Raw genomic sequence first — 15,752 nt, 5'->3', positions numbered from 1 at the left:
GGCCCCATCACATTGACTTAATGGGCAGTAACTGTATGCATTTCACTAATAGATCGGAATTCATTGTAGTTTATCTACGGACATTAGATAAGAGTGAATACTTACAGGACACCCATCCACTTCATAGACAACATCAAAAATTTGTCGCTGCCCTTCAGTTTTCCTTTTATCTTCATTGATGTGACTGCCAATTAAAAATAAAATAAAGGCAAAAAAAAAAAATAGGTATTGACTTATGCACTGTAAACCAGCACATCTTCTCTTTAATAACTTATTACGGATTTTACCAGAAATATATGAAAGTGTTGGTTTTGTTTGAAGAGACAGAAGTAAAAGCTTTGTCTGGCTGAAGGGAACAGAGGAGTAATTACATATCAATGTGAAGTTGCTTGTTTATCTGGCTGCTCCTCGGAATATACATTGCAGAGAATGTCATGGCAGGTAAATATTTATGTAGTCATTACATTCTAGAAGGATTTCACAAAGAAAATGTATTTCATGGAGAGCGTCAAAAGCCCAAAATGGCAGACTATTAGGGGGCTGAGGGGCAATTCAAGGTCACAAACTTGTTTACAGGCTCTTTGGGATATTTTAAGATTTCCACCAGTGATTAGTGGGCACTGAAAACCATTTAAGACAGTTCTGAGCGCGAAATAATATGGTCTGTGCTAAAAATGTATTCATGCAAGATGTGTACTTGCCCCGACATAGGTCATTATGCTCTTTGGGACAAAAACCAAAAGGATAGTGTTATATCTGCTTTTCAATTCTAAGTATTGGACACATGGGAGGCACAGCCATACTATAGGACTATGGTTATGAAAGCAACATACTGGTAAAAGAGACCCAGTGGCCTTTTAGACCCATTTACAGCAGTGACGCCAACCAATTATTGGTGGGGCCCAGCTGGGCAACCAGTGGACACAAGTGAGAACATACTGCACAGGTCTGTATATATGCAACTCAAGCATGCCATTCACAGTTTTGGTCTCAGAATTGTTGGTAGTTTTACATCAGCATATAGAAAAAAAAAAAAAAGTAAAAAACGCTGCACTAGGGTATGTGCACACAGTATCTTTTAGTTGCCAAGTTTTCCCACACTAAGCAGCTTCTGTAAAACACTGGCAATAGTTTTCCTGAAGCAGCTTTGCCGTATGTTTTCCCGTCATTCTTGCTCTGTACTGTGAGGAATAAACGTCACTTTTAGCTGCTTCAGGGTTTCCAAGCTCTAAAGTGGTTATAGAAGTGACATAAGACTGTACATGTGCACAGCAATGTTGTTTTTACATCGCTGCGCACTATGTTTATTTTATGGGGCACTTTGTAGATGGATTCTGGAGATTGAAGAAACACCACTCGAGAAGTGTAAACTGTTAAAGTAGGAGTATCATGAATAATCATTCCTGATCTGCTCACACAGCTATGGAGCAGGGCTGTAACGGGAGTGGGAAAAACACTTCATGGCCGACTGAAAATATCCGGATTTATTCTCTAGCGTCATCGTGCTGCGTGCGGATCCACTGAACCCTGCTGTAATGTTGTCAGACTGACTCAGCAGAATGGGTTTTACAAATGAGCACATAGCAGGATAAAGATCAGGAAAAAAAACAAAACCGCTGTGCTCAGTCAGTCAATTTTTTTCCTGTTCCAGCCCTGCTCCGCAGCAGAGTGAGCAGATCAGGTATGCTTCTCCACAATGCTGCGTCTCTCAAAGTCGATCTACACGTTTCAAGCGATGTTTCTTCAGACTGCAACCCATCCTGAAATATGTGATGGCTGCTATATTCAGCACATTCTTGAAGAACCACTTTAAACTGTGCTTTGGTTGCTCTAGGCATCAAATAGATCTCTTTAACCAGTAATGGTAAAATGAAAACTGCACAGTGATTGGCTGCTATTGGCAACAAAGACAATAGATATTGATAGATTTAATAAATCTGCTCCAACATTTACGTTGCTCTGTCTAGCACAAAGTCTTACAATTAGTAGAGGCTGTGGTCTAGGAAGCCTACCGTATGCAATAACTTACGTCATTACTTCTTTTAGCGATTCAATAGCTTTCTCAAGCATCATTTTATCTGGATTGTCCTCAGAAGTATGTTTTTTAAGATCTACAGTCAAAAGAAATTACAGCTTATTAGTTCATCATATATCTGGGTGTTCAAGAGCCAGAAGACTATAGTTCAGCCTGAAAAATGGGTATTGCAGTAGGTAGACGTGGTCAGTCACCGATTAGGTAATTGCTTTCCAGATCGATGGGGATCGAACTGCCAGGGGGTAGAAGTGCCCTCACAATGGAGCAGTAGTGCGTATGCTCAACCATGGCTCCATTAATTCCATATGGGACTGTAAATAGCTGAGTACACAGCTGCAGCAGTCCCACAGAGAATGAATGGAGCGACAGTCATGTACACGCACTACTGCTTTCGGAAGAGGGAAAAAAAGTGCTCCTGTTCAGGCAATTGGTGAGAGTTCCAGAAGTCAGATCCATACCAATCTAGACGTTCTCACTAATCCGGTGTATAGGCTATTGCCTCTACCTACTGTAAAACCCATTTAAAAAGGAATATTTGGCATGGTACCTTAAATACATTCAGGAATGTGTAATAAATACATAAAACAAAGTTACACATACACTTTAAAACTGGCAAAATCATGGAATAGTGGCTGCAGAGCTGAATAAAACTTAGGCTGTGTGCACACGATGCGTTTTTAATGCGTTTCTGCAGCTGCGGAAACGCATTAAAAACGCATGGTAGAAGGGCAGCAATGTTCCCCAATGGAAATCCGCATGTGCTGTGCCCATGCTGCGGATTTTTCCACAGCGTTTATGCTGTGCTCAAAAATCCGCAGCATGTGCATTAATTTTGCGGAAAAGCGGCGTTTTCGCCGCCATTAACTTGCATTAGAACGCGCCAATACTGCAAGACTGCATTTGTACTTGCGTTATTGGCGCGTTCTAATGTGCGGATGGTACCCGAGTGTGGAGAAGAGGAGAGTCTCATCCACACCCAGGTACCATAAAAAAAGCTGTAAAAAAAGAATAAAAATAAAAAATAAATGTATATTTACCTTCTGTAGGCCCGCGCAGCGCTCCTGCTAGGTTCCCGGCACTTTGCAGTGAGTTGAAGGACCTGCGCTGACGTCAGAGTCATGTGACGGGTCACGTGACGCCGACGTCGGCAGGTCTTTCAATTCACTGTTGCCGGCAAGGGACAACGGAGTGAGCGGGACACCGGGGGCCATCGGAGGGTAAGTATACATTTATTTTTACCACTCTCTTGGGTCGCACTATATAAATCCATGCTGGTTGCATGGATTTATATAGTGTGACCTAGTTGTCACAAGCATTTTCCAAGTGATGCTAATCGCTTGGAAAGCGCTTGTCAATCCACATGCGGAAATGTCAGTGGGTACGCTTCATTTCCGCATGTCCCTGGCAGGAAAACGCATGTACAATCCGCATGCGTTTTTTTCTGCCAGGGAGATGCAGAAACGCTCAGGAAAGACGGATTTTGGTAAGACCTTACCTGTAAAATCCTTTTCAGCGAAGGAAGGAAGGGAGACAGATCCATTACTAGTGGGTAGGCGGAGCCCCACAGGATAGTTCACCTCAGATTAGAAAAAGTGACGACCGGCCCCTCCAGTATAAAGGCTCCTCCTACTCACGTCCTTCAGTCCGTACACAAGCTAAGGAAGAGCAGACAACACCAGCGGAACAACACAACCCCTTCCGAAAATTCAGAAATGCGAGAGAACAGGTTATGCATATAACAGAAAAAACACAGTCCCAGCCACTACTCACTGGACCTGACAACTGCGATGAGCTGGCAAATGCTGGAACAGAGCCCTAGCGTGCCGACCCCTGCCCAGATGACCGCCATCAGAGAGGAGTCGCGCCGCAACTGGAAAACAATAATACACTTCTGCCATGGGAGGGTGCTGTGTCTCCCTTCCTTCCTTCGCTGAAAAGGATTTTACAGGTAAGGTCTTACCAAAATCCGTCTTTCAGCAGCAGAAGGGAAGGAAGGGAGACACAGATCCATTACTAGTGGGACGTCCCAAAGCAGTCCAGAACTCAAGGGTGGGAAACAGTGGCAGAATCGCCAACACCTCAACAACTTAGGCAAACGCGCAACAAGCGCCAAAACTAGATAAAGAGATAATGTAAACCACCACCGCCTGCAGGACCCTGTGTCCCAAAACCGCATCGGCGGAAGCACCCACGTCCACTTTATAAAATTTGGTAAAAGTGTGAACGGAGCGCCAGGTAGCCGCCCTGCAGAGCTGCGCTGCCGAGGCCCCCTGACGAAAAGCCCACGACGAACCAACAGCTCTCGTGGAATGAGCTCAAACCTTAACCGGACAAGGCTCGCCCTTGAGCCGGTACGCCTCCAGGATAGCCGAACGTATCCACCGAGCTATAGTATCCTTTGAAGCCCGCTAAACACGCCGACGACCAGCAGGAATCACAAAAAGAGTCCGACTTCCGAAACCCTTGCGTGATTGTAAGATAGAACTTCAATGCCCGCACCAAATCAAACGAGTGCAAGGCCCGCTCCTTTGGACTCTTCGGTTTCGGACAGAGGGAGGGCAACACGATATCCTGATTGACGTGGAAACGCGACACCACTTTAGGCAGAAAATCGCAACGGGTACGAAGCACCACGCGATCCAAGTGGAACTCCAGAAAAGGGGGCGAGCAAGACAGTGCCGCCAACTCAGAAACCCTTCTCAAAGAGGTGACCGCCACCAGGAAAGCCACCTTCCAAGAAAGCAAGTAAAGCGTAGCTGAATCCATAGGCTCAAACGGCCCATGCTGAAGAGCCTCCAAGACTAGATTGAGCCGCCAAGGAGCCACAAACGCCCTCCGAGGCGGAAACTGACGTGCAACCCCGCGAAAAAACTAACGCACATCCCTGCGCGAGGCAATAGCCTTCCGAAAAAGCACGGATAGTGCAGATACCTGACCCCGCAAGGTACCAACCGCCAGACCCTTGGCCAAACCACATTGCAGAAAAGCCAAAAAGTTGGGAATGGAAAAACCCTCGGGATCCTTGACGATCCAGAACACCATGAATAGAAGGCCTCCCAAGTTCTGTGATAAATCCTAGTCGTAGCTGGACCTCTGGCCGCATGCAAGGTGGCAATGACCTCGGCCGAAAACCCACGACGGGTCAAGATCTCGGTCTCAAGTGCCACGCCGTCAAACGAAGTGACTTCAGGTCCGGATGGCGAATGGGCCCTTGGGTTAACAGGTCCGGGCGAAGAGGCAGTGGAAACTGAGGCGCCGCAGAAGAGACACCAGCGTTGAATACCACGCCCTCCGCGGCCAATCCGGCGCCACCAAAATCGCCAAAATTCGTTCGAGTTTGATCCGCCGGATCACCAGAGGAAGTAAGGATACCGGCGGAAACACGTAGATCAGCTCGAACTGGTCCCACGGGGCCACTAGAGCATCTACCGCCACAGCCTCCGGGTCCCTGTACCTGGACATGAACGTCGGAATCCTGGCGTTCAGCCTGGACGCCATCAAGTCCACTTGGGGAGTCCCCCAACGGGAGCACAGCAGTGCAAAAACTTCCGGATGAAGACTCCATTCTCCGGGATCCACCTGCTCGCGACTGAGGAAGTCCGCCATGATATTCAGCACTCCTGGGATGTGAATCGCGGAGATGGCTGGAACCCTGGACTCGGCTCATACCAGGATCCGAGAGACCTCCATCATGAGTCTGGAACTCCTCGTCCCGCCCTGATGGTTGATATACGCGACAGCTGTCGCATTGTCCGTCTGAATCCGGACCGGCAGACCGCTCAAAGGGACCGTCCAATGTCTGAGGCAGAGAAATATTGCTCTCAACTCCAGGATGTTGATCGGCAGAGACGACTCCTCTGACGACCAGACCCCCTGAACCCAGAGATCGTTCCAAACCCCCCCCAGCCAGTCAGGCTGGCATCGGTGGTAATGACCGACCACCGTGGGAGGAGGAAGGATTTCCCCAGGGATAAAGCCTCCGGACGTAACCACCATCCAAGAGACTCTCGCACCCTGCGGGAGATACCGACACAGCGATCCAGCGATCGATCCCAACGGGTCGGAGATCTTGGAGACCCCGGGAATGAAATTGTGCAAACGGTACCGCTTCCATTGCCGCCACCATCAGACCCAGAAGGCGCATGCAATTCCGAAGGGACATCGCCATCGCCGACCTCATAGCCTGGACATGGTGACGAAGGTTCGCTTGTTTGTCCGGAGGCAGGGACACCACTGCCAGTACAGTGTCGAAATGCATCCCCAAGAACAGGATTGACTGCGATGGCTCCAATGACTACTTCTTCCAATTGACCAGCCACCCGAAGTCCTCCAGGTGCTGAAGGGAGAGATCGCGAGCTGTCACCGCCTCCTCCGCTGTGGGCGACACAATTAACAGGTCGTCCAGGTAGGGGAGAATCGTAACTCCTTGCCTTCGAAGGAGCGCCATGAGCGGCGCCAGAATCTTTGTAAAAACCCTGGGCGCCGAGGCCAACCCGAATGGTAGGGCCACAAACTGGTAATGGGCCTGACCTATGGCGAAACGCAGGAAGCGCTGGCGAGCCCTGCCGATAGGGACATGCAAATAGGCATCGCGGATGTCAATCGACACCAAGAAATCGTACTGCGACAGGGCCGCCACGACAGAGCGAAGAGACTCCATACGGAATTTCCGGGTCCGGACATGAAAATTCAATTCCTTGAGGTCCAGAATGGGGCGAAACTTGTCCTCCTTTTTGGGGACCACAAAAAGGTTGGAGTAAAACCCCCTTCCCCGGTCCTCCAGCGGAACCACCACACCCTGCTGCAGAAGAGTCGACCTCCCGCAGCAGTGCGGCAGCCAGCTTGGGCTCGGACGGGATGCGTGACTGACGAAACCTGTCCGGGGGTCGAGAATGACACTATGAAATAGCCTGCCGACATAACCCGCGTCACCCAGGCGTCCGATACGTGGGATGCCCAAATCGACCCGAATTGTAGTAGACGACCTCCCACCCGAGATCCCTCGAGTGGGTTCCTGGCGTCAGTCCGCCTTAGCGGGCTTTTTGTCAACCTCCCGTTTGTCCTGACGGAAATGTTGTTTCCAGGGTGTACAGGATTTCTGGGTGGTCTTCTTTCCGGAAGACGAGGGACGACCCGATCTCCAAGAGGGCTGACCGAACCATCCCCTGGGCCGAAAGGACCGACGACCACTACCGGCACTTGACTTGCCAGACGTAGGAGCCGCTGCTTTCCGCTGCGGCAAAGCCGTATCCTTGGCCTTGGCAATCAGCTCCGTGAGGTCCGAACCAAAAAGCTGACCGCCCTTGTATGCCAGACTCAGCAAACCTTGTTTGGATACTGCGTCTCCAGTCCACTGTTTAAGCCACAGTGCTCTCCTGACTGTGATGGCCGAGGATTGAGCCCTGGACAGAACCGAAGTAGTATCCAGCACTGCGTCCCTGCCATATCGGGCCGCCTCTTCCAACAGCTGGAAGAGCCTTTCCACCTCAGACAGCGGAGTCCCATCTTGCCACGCCGTCCGCAGCTGATCCAACCAACGCAGAGAAGCCTCACCAGCCCACATGGCCCCCAAGGGAATCCATGACCCGCGGCCTCGTAGATGGTCTTCGCCGCTAACTCCGTCCTTCTGTCCAGTGGTTCCTGTAGACTCGCCTTCCCTTTAACAGGAAGCAAAGAAGATTTGCTCAGCTGAGACAATGGCACGTCCACTTCAGGAGAGGGGACCCAATTAGCGATAGTCTCCGTGGAGCAGGGATACAGGGCATCAAAAAACCGCATCCCCTGGAAGCGTTTATCCGGACACAGGCGTTCCTTCTCCACCGCCTCATTAAGTTCATCGTGCGCTGGCAGCGTCGAACGAGCCAGACGCGACTCCTGATACTGCCGGGCCAACTTGCCAGGGCGCCTCGTCACCTCTTCAGACAGCTGTAACGCTTCCCGCATAGTCCCAATAAAAGCGTCCACGCGAAGCAGAGCGACCCTGCCGATCCTCTTCATCAGAATCGGAGATCTCATCAGCAGAGTCTGTCGGTGATTCCGAAGCCTCAGACGCACTGCGCGGAGGAGACAGCGCCACCACAGGCCTGTGGCGCTTCTTGCCTCGTGACGTCGGTTGGGACTTAGCTGATACCCAATGACCCAGGAGGTCAGACAGACTGTCAATGGAGCGTGTGAGCGCCTCCACTTTAACATCACTGAGACCCCCGACCAGTGTCGAACCTGACGCCGTCGAAGACCCCGGCGTATCAGATATGCGTGACCAATCCTGAAGCGGAACGGGAGAGAGGTCCGCGCCCCCTGATCCGACATGCCCCCACACAGTTGCGAGCGTCACGGATAAGGCGGTAATAACCCCTTACAATGGGTACAGTAACCGGGGATGTGTGATTCCGCTAACACAGCCTGTTCCTACACAAAAAATCACCAAGCACTGAAGGGTTAAAGCTCGTCCTTAGAGGGAGAAGAGCTACCCCAGCTGCCTGCAGAGCAAAAGTTAACCTAACAGACTAGGGTGATGCACCCTCTGATCCCAGAAGCATGCACATCCAGAAAGGGTTAACTGCCCTGATGAGGCCAGACTCCGTTCAGAAGGGGTTAATGCTGCTGACCACGCAATACACCTTTGCCTTAAAAGGACAGAGGTGTGCGCCCAGGGCCTCCTCAGCAGAGAGGTAGCAGCGCCGGATATAGCACACCCTGTCTGCCTTAACAGGCCAGCAGTTAGGTGCTCTGCGCTGCAATAGTGAGAAAAAGGAATCTTCTGCCTTAAAAGGCAGAAGTGACTCACCAGCTGGCCGCGATGACTGCTCTTCCCGGTGTCTGGTGGTGTAGAGAGCGGGGAGCAGGGAGCAGGAGGCACTGGACGAGGTAATGGACGCCAGCAGAAGGACCCGGAAGAAGAAGGGGCTGGGTCAGCTCCAGCGTGCGCTTTCCGGGCGCTTCCTGCCTGAGGCCAAGATGACAGGCAGCAGAGAGGTGCGAAGCCACGCCCCCCGCCGCCGCATACTAACGGAGCCCGCGGCTCCTCCGTCCCTGCTCGCAGAGAGTTACACAAAAACCGTATGCAGCGGTGATATCCTTCCTGCAAGGACAAAACAGCAGTCACCACTTGTAACAGTGGCTGCCGCCGCAGCCGCTGAAGCACTCAGACCTTGAGAGCACGTACCAAGCTGAGCGCCACAGGGACCCCCAGGGATGTGTGGCGCCGTGGCCCTTTGCTCCCCCCCACGGCGGAGCGCGCAGGGACCCCACAGAAGCGGTGTGCGTCTCCGCCAGGGAGCGCCCTGTATCCCCCGGGGCCGGCAGGCTTCTGCGGGGACCTCCTTAGGGGGTACGCAGATCTGCCAGGGGAGGGTCAGGGCCGAGACCCCCTGAGACCTCTAGACCACGGGGGAATCCAGGTCCGAAAATTATAAAATACATTTTTTTTCTGAGGAGCTGCAAAGGCAGCGACTATCCTCTGCGACCTCAAATTTTAGACTGAAGGACATGGGAGTAGGAGGAGCCTAAGCTGGAGGGGCCGGTCGTCACTTTTTCTAATCTGAGGTGAACTATCCTGTGGGGCTCCGCCTACCCACTAGTAATGGATCTGTGTCCCCCTTCCTTCCCTTCTGCTGCTGAAAAAATCCTGAGCATTTCTGCTTCGTGTGCACATAGCCTTAGGCTTAGTGCCCACGATGCAGAAATTTTCCTGAGCATTTCTGCATCTCCTTGGCAGAAAAACACATGCAGTTTTTATATGCGTTTTTGCCATGCATTGTATAGGCAAATCTGCATGCAGAAACGTACAAGAATTGGTCATGTCAGGATTTTTTCTGTGAGTAAAATCCGCGCAGAAAAAATCCTGATCATGTGCACAGAACTTGCAGACGGTCATAGGAAGTCATGGGATAAGGTATGCAATGCGTTTCTGGAGAGTTTCTGCGCTGCAAATCCGCACCAAAAACGCACCGTGGGCACACAACCTTAATTATTATTATTTTTTTTTTTTTTTTAAATCCCTCATCTCAGCTGCAGAAATATTAACCTTAAGGGTATGTGCACACGATGCAGAAATGAAGCAGAAAATTTCTGCATCATTTCTGCATCTCCCTGGCAGAAAAACCGCATGCAGATTGTGCATGCGTTTTTCCTGCAGAATACATGCGGATCCACATGCAGATTCACATGCGTTTCCGCATGCAGATTGACAAGCGCTTTCCAGGCGATTTTAGCATCACCTGGAAAGTGCTTGACAACTAGGTCACACTATATAAATCCATGCAAACAGCATGGATTTATATAGCGTGACCCGAGAGAGTGTATATACTTACCTCCGATGGCCCGCGCTGTCCTGCTTTACAAAGTTCCCGGCTGCCGGCAACTTTGAATTGAAAGACCTGCCGACGTCAGCGTCACGTGACCCGTCACATGACTCTGACGTCAGCGCAGGTCCTACAACTCACTGCAAGTGCCGGGAACCAAGCGGGAGCGCTGCGCGGGCCGACAGAAGGTAAGAATACATTTATTTTTTATTTTATTCTTGTTTTACAGCTTTTTTAATGGTACCTGGGTGTGGATGCGACTCTCCTCTCCTCCACACTCGGGTACCATCCGCATATTAGAACGCGCCAATAGAGCAAGTACAGATGCTGTCTTGCGGAATTGGCGCGTTCTAATGCAAGCCAATGGCGGCGAAATCGCCGCGTTTCCGCAAAATTAATTGACATGCTGCGGATTTTTGACCGCAGCGTTCACGCTGCGGAAAAATCCGCATCATGGGCACAGCACATGCGGATTTCCATTGGGGAACATTGCTTCCCTTCTACCATACGTTTTTCATGCGTTTCCGCGGCGTTTACGCAACTGCAAAAACGCCGCGGAAACGCATGAAATACGCATCGTGTGAACTCAGCCTAAAAGTTTTGATTTCAATTTCCCCTTCAGCCAAGGGAACGTTAGCAAAGATTTGTTTCTGGGGAGATAGGGAGTGAACTTTTTTCCTCTGCATGATGTTGCACAATCATAAGAAGGATATGTCATTGGAGGGGAGAAAAACAACAACAAAAAAAAAAAAACACATCTCTAGAGAAGTTTTTAGACCCTGCTTTCTCTATGTGAGACCTGTAATGAGACAGCCCTGCTCTCCCCTATAACTAATAGCAAAGTTATATGTGTGTCATTACAAACACCTGCTGCAGTTTTAATCTCAGGGCACTGTCAGCTCTGCTCTACCTCCCACCACACACACACACACTGGCTGCCATGAGATGAAAGCTGCAAGAGGTGTTTGTAATGACTCTGTGCTACTCATGTGTCATTACACGTCTCACAGGAGAAAGTCGGCTCTAAACTTCTATAAGGGCATCCTCTTCATTTATTGAACAAATTCATGCAAGGTAAAAAGTACATTCCCCCATAAACAAATCTCTACGAACTCCCCCCTTTGTTGAAAGGGGAATTAGAAGCTAAAGTCTACGCAATGTCTTAATAAAATTAAGAAGTCAAAACTATGTTTTACTCAGCTCTGCAGCCACTGTTCCATGATGTGGCCAGTTTAACATGCCCAAATGGTGAGAGATCCACACATGTCTTACCACCATAAGACATTTTTTAAATTAAATCTGCATTGTGCTATTAATTGTTTCCTTCTGGAAATGTACGAATAATAAACCGGGTCACGCATTCAGTATTTGGTCAGTATTTTAAAGCCAAAACCAGGAGTGGGTGATAAATACCGAAGAAGTGGTGACATGTTTCTATCATACTTTTCCTCTGATTGCAAACCAAAACCAGGAGGGGAACAAATACGGAGGAAAAATACTGACCAAATAATGACCGTGTGAATGTGGCCTTACAATGTCCAATATGCGTTTGGGTCCGTCCCAGTGTGTAAGGACATGACAAAAAACGACTTTAGTCCTACATGCTCCAACACGCGTATCTGATGGTAATTACAAGAAGAATTCTGGGACATTTAACCTAAAAGAGGTTCTCCACAGCCACTTCTTAATAGCTCCAGTCTGCGGCATAATTGCCACCTAGACCAACACCATTCCCCTGACCTACACACTGTCTTCAGGCAGTCACATGACATTAGAACATGTAGTCAAATTAGTGACCGCTGATCAGCCGTAGCCTTCTTCATAGCGTCAGAACAGTAGTCTGGTAGTGGACAACCCCTTTAATAAATCTCATCCATTGTATAAACATTTGGAATAAGCTGGAAACACAGCATCTTACCATTTAGAAGAAGCGCAACACTAGGCAATCTTTGGACTGGTCGGATCATCAACTCAACCAATGTTTGCCTCCCGCATTCTGGTTTTGCTTGATTGATCTGCAAACAAAAAGTATGTTATAGACCAACAGCTTAAGCAGAGGAGTAACCAGATTCACAAGTACAGCAAAGCTAGAACCCAACCCTCAAGCTTGCATTTTTTTTTTTTTTTTTTTTTTTTTTTTTTTTTTTTTGTTCACCATAAAAGTTCCACAAAATAAAGCTCCTAAAATGGGATGTCCACTACTAGGACATCCCCTTCTCACTCTCAAGGTTTGTCCCTGATGAATTAAAAACACTTATTCTCATCTCCCATGCAGGCTCCATTCCATCGGTGTCGGCACTCGCATACTCAGGGGGGGGGGGGGTCACGTGTGGTTATGTCATGTCACGCGAGCCCTGCGCCCAATCAGGACTACTGTCCCCATCATTGGATGTAAACATAATCAACCTCACTTCCTCTTGATCACTTAGACATCCAGAGGAGAGGACAGTGACAACTAGTGCTGATTGGGCGAAGGGCTCACATGTCAACCTCACGTGAGCCTGGGAACGAGTGTATAAAAGTGTTTTTATTTTAACGGGGGCAAACATTCAGAGTGAGAAGGGGATGTCCTAGTAGACAACCCCTTTAAAGAACAGAAATCCCCTGACTTAAAAGTCATCTAATATACTGTATTAACTACAAAGTTACCATGTTTTATATGAAATTATGGAATAAAGCAAAAAGAATAGAGCCCATCCTGGCACTTCTGATTACACTGAGTAATTTCAAGGGTTTGTATTTTTTGCGTGGTGTAAACTGGAATTTCACAACTCACAAAATGCAAGAGTGAAAAAAAAGGTGCTTAATTCAAAAGCCAATAGAGGTTGTTTCAATATAGCTAGGATATGCCAGCAATGGCCTAGAATAGAGTGGCATTAGTGCAAGGAAAGAGCCATGCCACCATCTACCAACCGCCCGGCTTGGTTTTTAGAGAACAGAAAGACAGCTCATCCCTCAAATTTATAAAGTGGATGTCCAGCCAGAAATAAATATCTTCAGATGTGTTTAAACATGCAATAAACAACTTGAAATACTATTCTTTCATTAGGAAATGTGCTCCTGGCTTTGGAGCAACACATGGGAGTTTCCTCATGTTGGCACATGACCACCGAGGTGAACGCAGATTTGCTCACATAACCAAGCCAGTCCCCTTCTGTGTCTATGCATCAGCTGTAAATGGACCTGGTCTGACCAGATCAGGGATAATAGCTATATTGGAAGAATGCTATCAATCAGCCATTCTGCCCTTTAAAAGAAATGATACCACACAATAGCTTCTGTTACCAGTAAGGCCAGCAACTCTACAAGATGTTGAACCCATTCTGGTCATAAACTCACCAAAATGCCTACTTTTAGCACAAATCAATAAACATTGCTCTATATAGCTGCATACATTTGGAGTATTTAAGCTGATACATACCTTCAGAAACGCATGGAATCTTGGTTTCAGCCTCTCGCACGTTATAATCGTTTCCTTACTCATTTCAAAGAAATTTACAAATGGCGGATAGGTTTTCACCAAATCCTTTGACTGAAATGGGAATTTTTCAGGTTAATTTATCATGTTTCATACAAAAGAATATACAATTTGAAGATGCTTGTTATCCAGATAAACTACAGGTAACACATAAATGAGGTTAATCACATTGCAATGACAAATATCCCATGAACCACTAGAAACTGGGACTTGGTGTTGCAGTTACTCCTTATTGTGCCATCGGCAGTGAGGAGAACATTGAAAGGAATATCAGGTGAACATGTGCACTGCCAAATCTATGGAACTGACAGCTGGCACTTGCCTGTTTCAAATCAGACTTTAAAGAGATTGATGACCTACCCTTAGGATAGGTCATCAATGTCTGATCCGCTGGGGTCCAAAACCCGACACCCCCGCCGATTAGCTGTTATCGGTGTCGGCGACCACCGCAAGCACCCACTTGCCGAGCAGCTCCGTCTAATTGTAGTGGCCACCGCAGGGTACTACACATAAGCCTCCCATTCAAATCAATAGGAGGGGGGTGTAGTACTCTGGGGCAGCCACTACAAGTACACAGAGCAGCTCGGTAAGTGAGTACATCTGGCCAGTTGCCGCCGGCGACAACACAGATAACAGCTGATCGGCGGGGGTGCCGGTGTTGGACCCCGGCCGATCAGACATTGATGACCTATCCTAAGGATAGGTCATCAATGTAAAAGTAGTGTACAACTTCTAAGCACAGAGTCCGGATGATTGCTTCACTACTGCTGAATGCAAACTCCTCCTCACTGCAGAGATGCTGTCACAGGAGTCAGGGTCACTGCGGCAGGAAGCCAGCAGCAGGAGTGGGGCAATGCTGCGGGCCCTGGGCTGGAAGGAGATTGAGCAGAGATCTAAACCTGGGCATGCACCGCCTCCGGCAGCAATTTTCCTGAAGCCCATCACCGGGAAATCAACGTACAGAGTGGAGACTCCGCTCCTGCCCTACCGCCAACATTTTCTTGAAGCCCAGAGCCCGCAGCTTCGCACCACCAGGACACCCCCTGCTACTGGCCCAGGGCCTACAGCATCGCCCCACTACTGCTGCCGGCTTCCTACAGGAGTGACCCTGACTCCTGTGACCCCTGCTCCAACGTTCCCTCCTCCTGGTAAGCTACAGTTGGACTATAAGACGAACCCCCCCATTTTAACATGAAAAAAATTTGGGGGGTTTGTCACACTGAAATGTTTCAGATAACAAAAGAAATTTAAATATTAGACAAAAGATGACACAAGTAAACAAAATGCAGTTTTTAAATAAAGGTCTTTATTATTAAGGGAAAAATAAATCCAAACCTACAGGGCCCTGTGTGAAAAAGTGATTGCCCCCTAAACCTAATAACTGGTTGGGCCAACCTTAGCAGCAACAACTATAATCAAGCGTTTGCGATAACTGGCATGAGTCTTTTAAAACACTCTAGAGGAATTGTGGCCCACTCATCTTTGCAAAATTGTTGTAATTCAGCCACATTGGAGGCTTTCCAAGCATGAACTACCTTTTTAAGGTCATGCCACTGCATTTCAATCGGATTAAGGTCAGGACTTTGACTAGGCCATTCCAAAGTCTTAATTTTGCTTTTCTTAAGCCATTCAGAGGTGGACTAGCTGGTGTGTTTTGGATCATTGTCCTGCTGCATAACCCAAGTGCACTTCAGCTTGAGGTCACAAGCAGACGGCTGGACATTCTTTCAGGATTTTTTTGGTAGACAGCAGAATTCATGGTTCCATTTACCACAGCAAGTCTTCGAGGTCCTGAAGCAGCAAAACAGCCCCAGACTATCACTACCACCAGCATATTTTATTGTTGGTATGATGTTCCTTTTCCGAAATGCTGTATTACTTCTACGCCAGATGTAATGGGACATCAGCTTCCAAAAAGTTCAACTTTTGTCTCAGG

At 48.5% G+C, this 15,752-nt stretch overlaps 1 protein-coding gene across 6 annotated transcripts in view; it reads right to left on the bottom strand.

The window, feature by feature from the left end:
• Positions 1-15,752, bottom strand: part of ECT2 (epithelial cell transforming 2) — a 77,985-nt gene that overhangs the window by 24,979 nt on the left and 37,254 nt on the right. For all 6 annotated transcript variants that reach the window (XM_073674911.1, XM_073674909.1, XM_073674912.1 and 3 more), the window contains 4 exons: positions 13,760-13,870; positions 12,257-12,353; positions 2,030-2,111; positions 106-184 (listed from right to left, as the gene is read on the bottom strand). In XM_073674911.1, the coding sequence (XP_073531012.1) occupies positions 106-184; positions 2,030-2,111; positions 12,257-12,353; positions 13,760-13,870 (369 nt within the window). The remainder of the gene's footprint in view (positions 1-105; positions 185-2,029; positions 2,112-12,256; positions 12,354-13,759; positions 13,871-15,752) is intronic.

The sequence above is a fragment of the Phyllobates terribilis genome, unplaced genomic scaffold, assembly GCF_046119375.1.
Source record: "Phyllobates terribilis strain yellow unplaced genomic scaffold, ASM4611937v1 Scaffold_3__8_contigs__length_932513732, whole genome shotgun sequence".
Classification (NCBI taxonomy): domain Eukaryota; kingdom Metazoa; phylum Chordata; class Amphibia; order Anura; family Dendrobatidae; genus Phyllobates; species Phyllobates terribilis.
The sequence above is the reverse complement of the archived record's forward strand: the minus strand, read 5'-3'. Positions and strand labels throughout refer to the sequence as shown.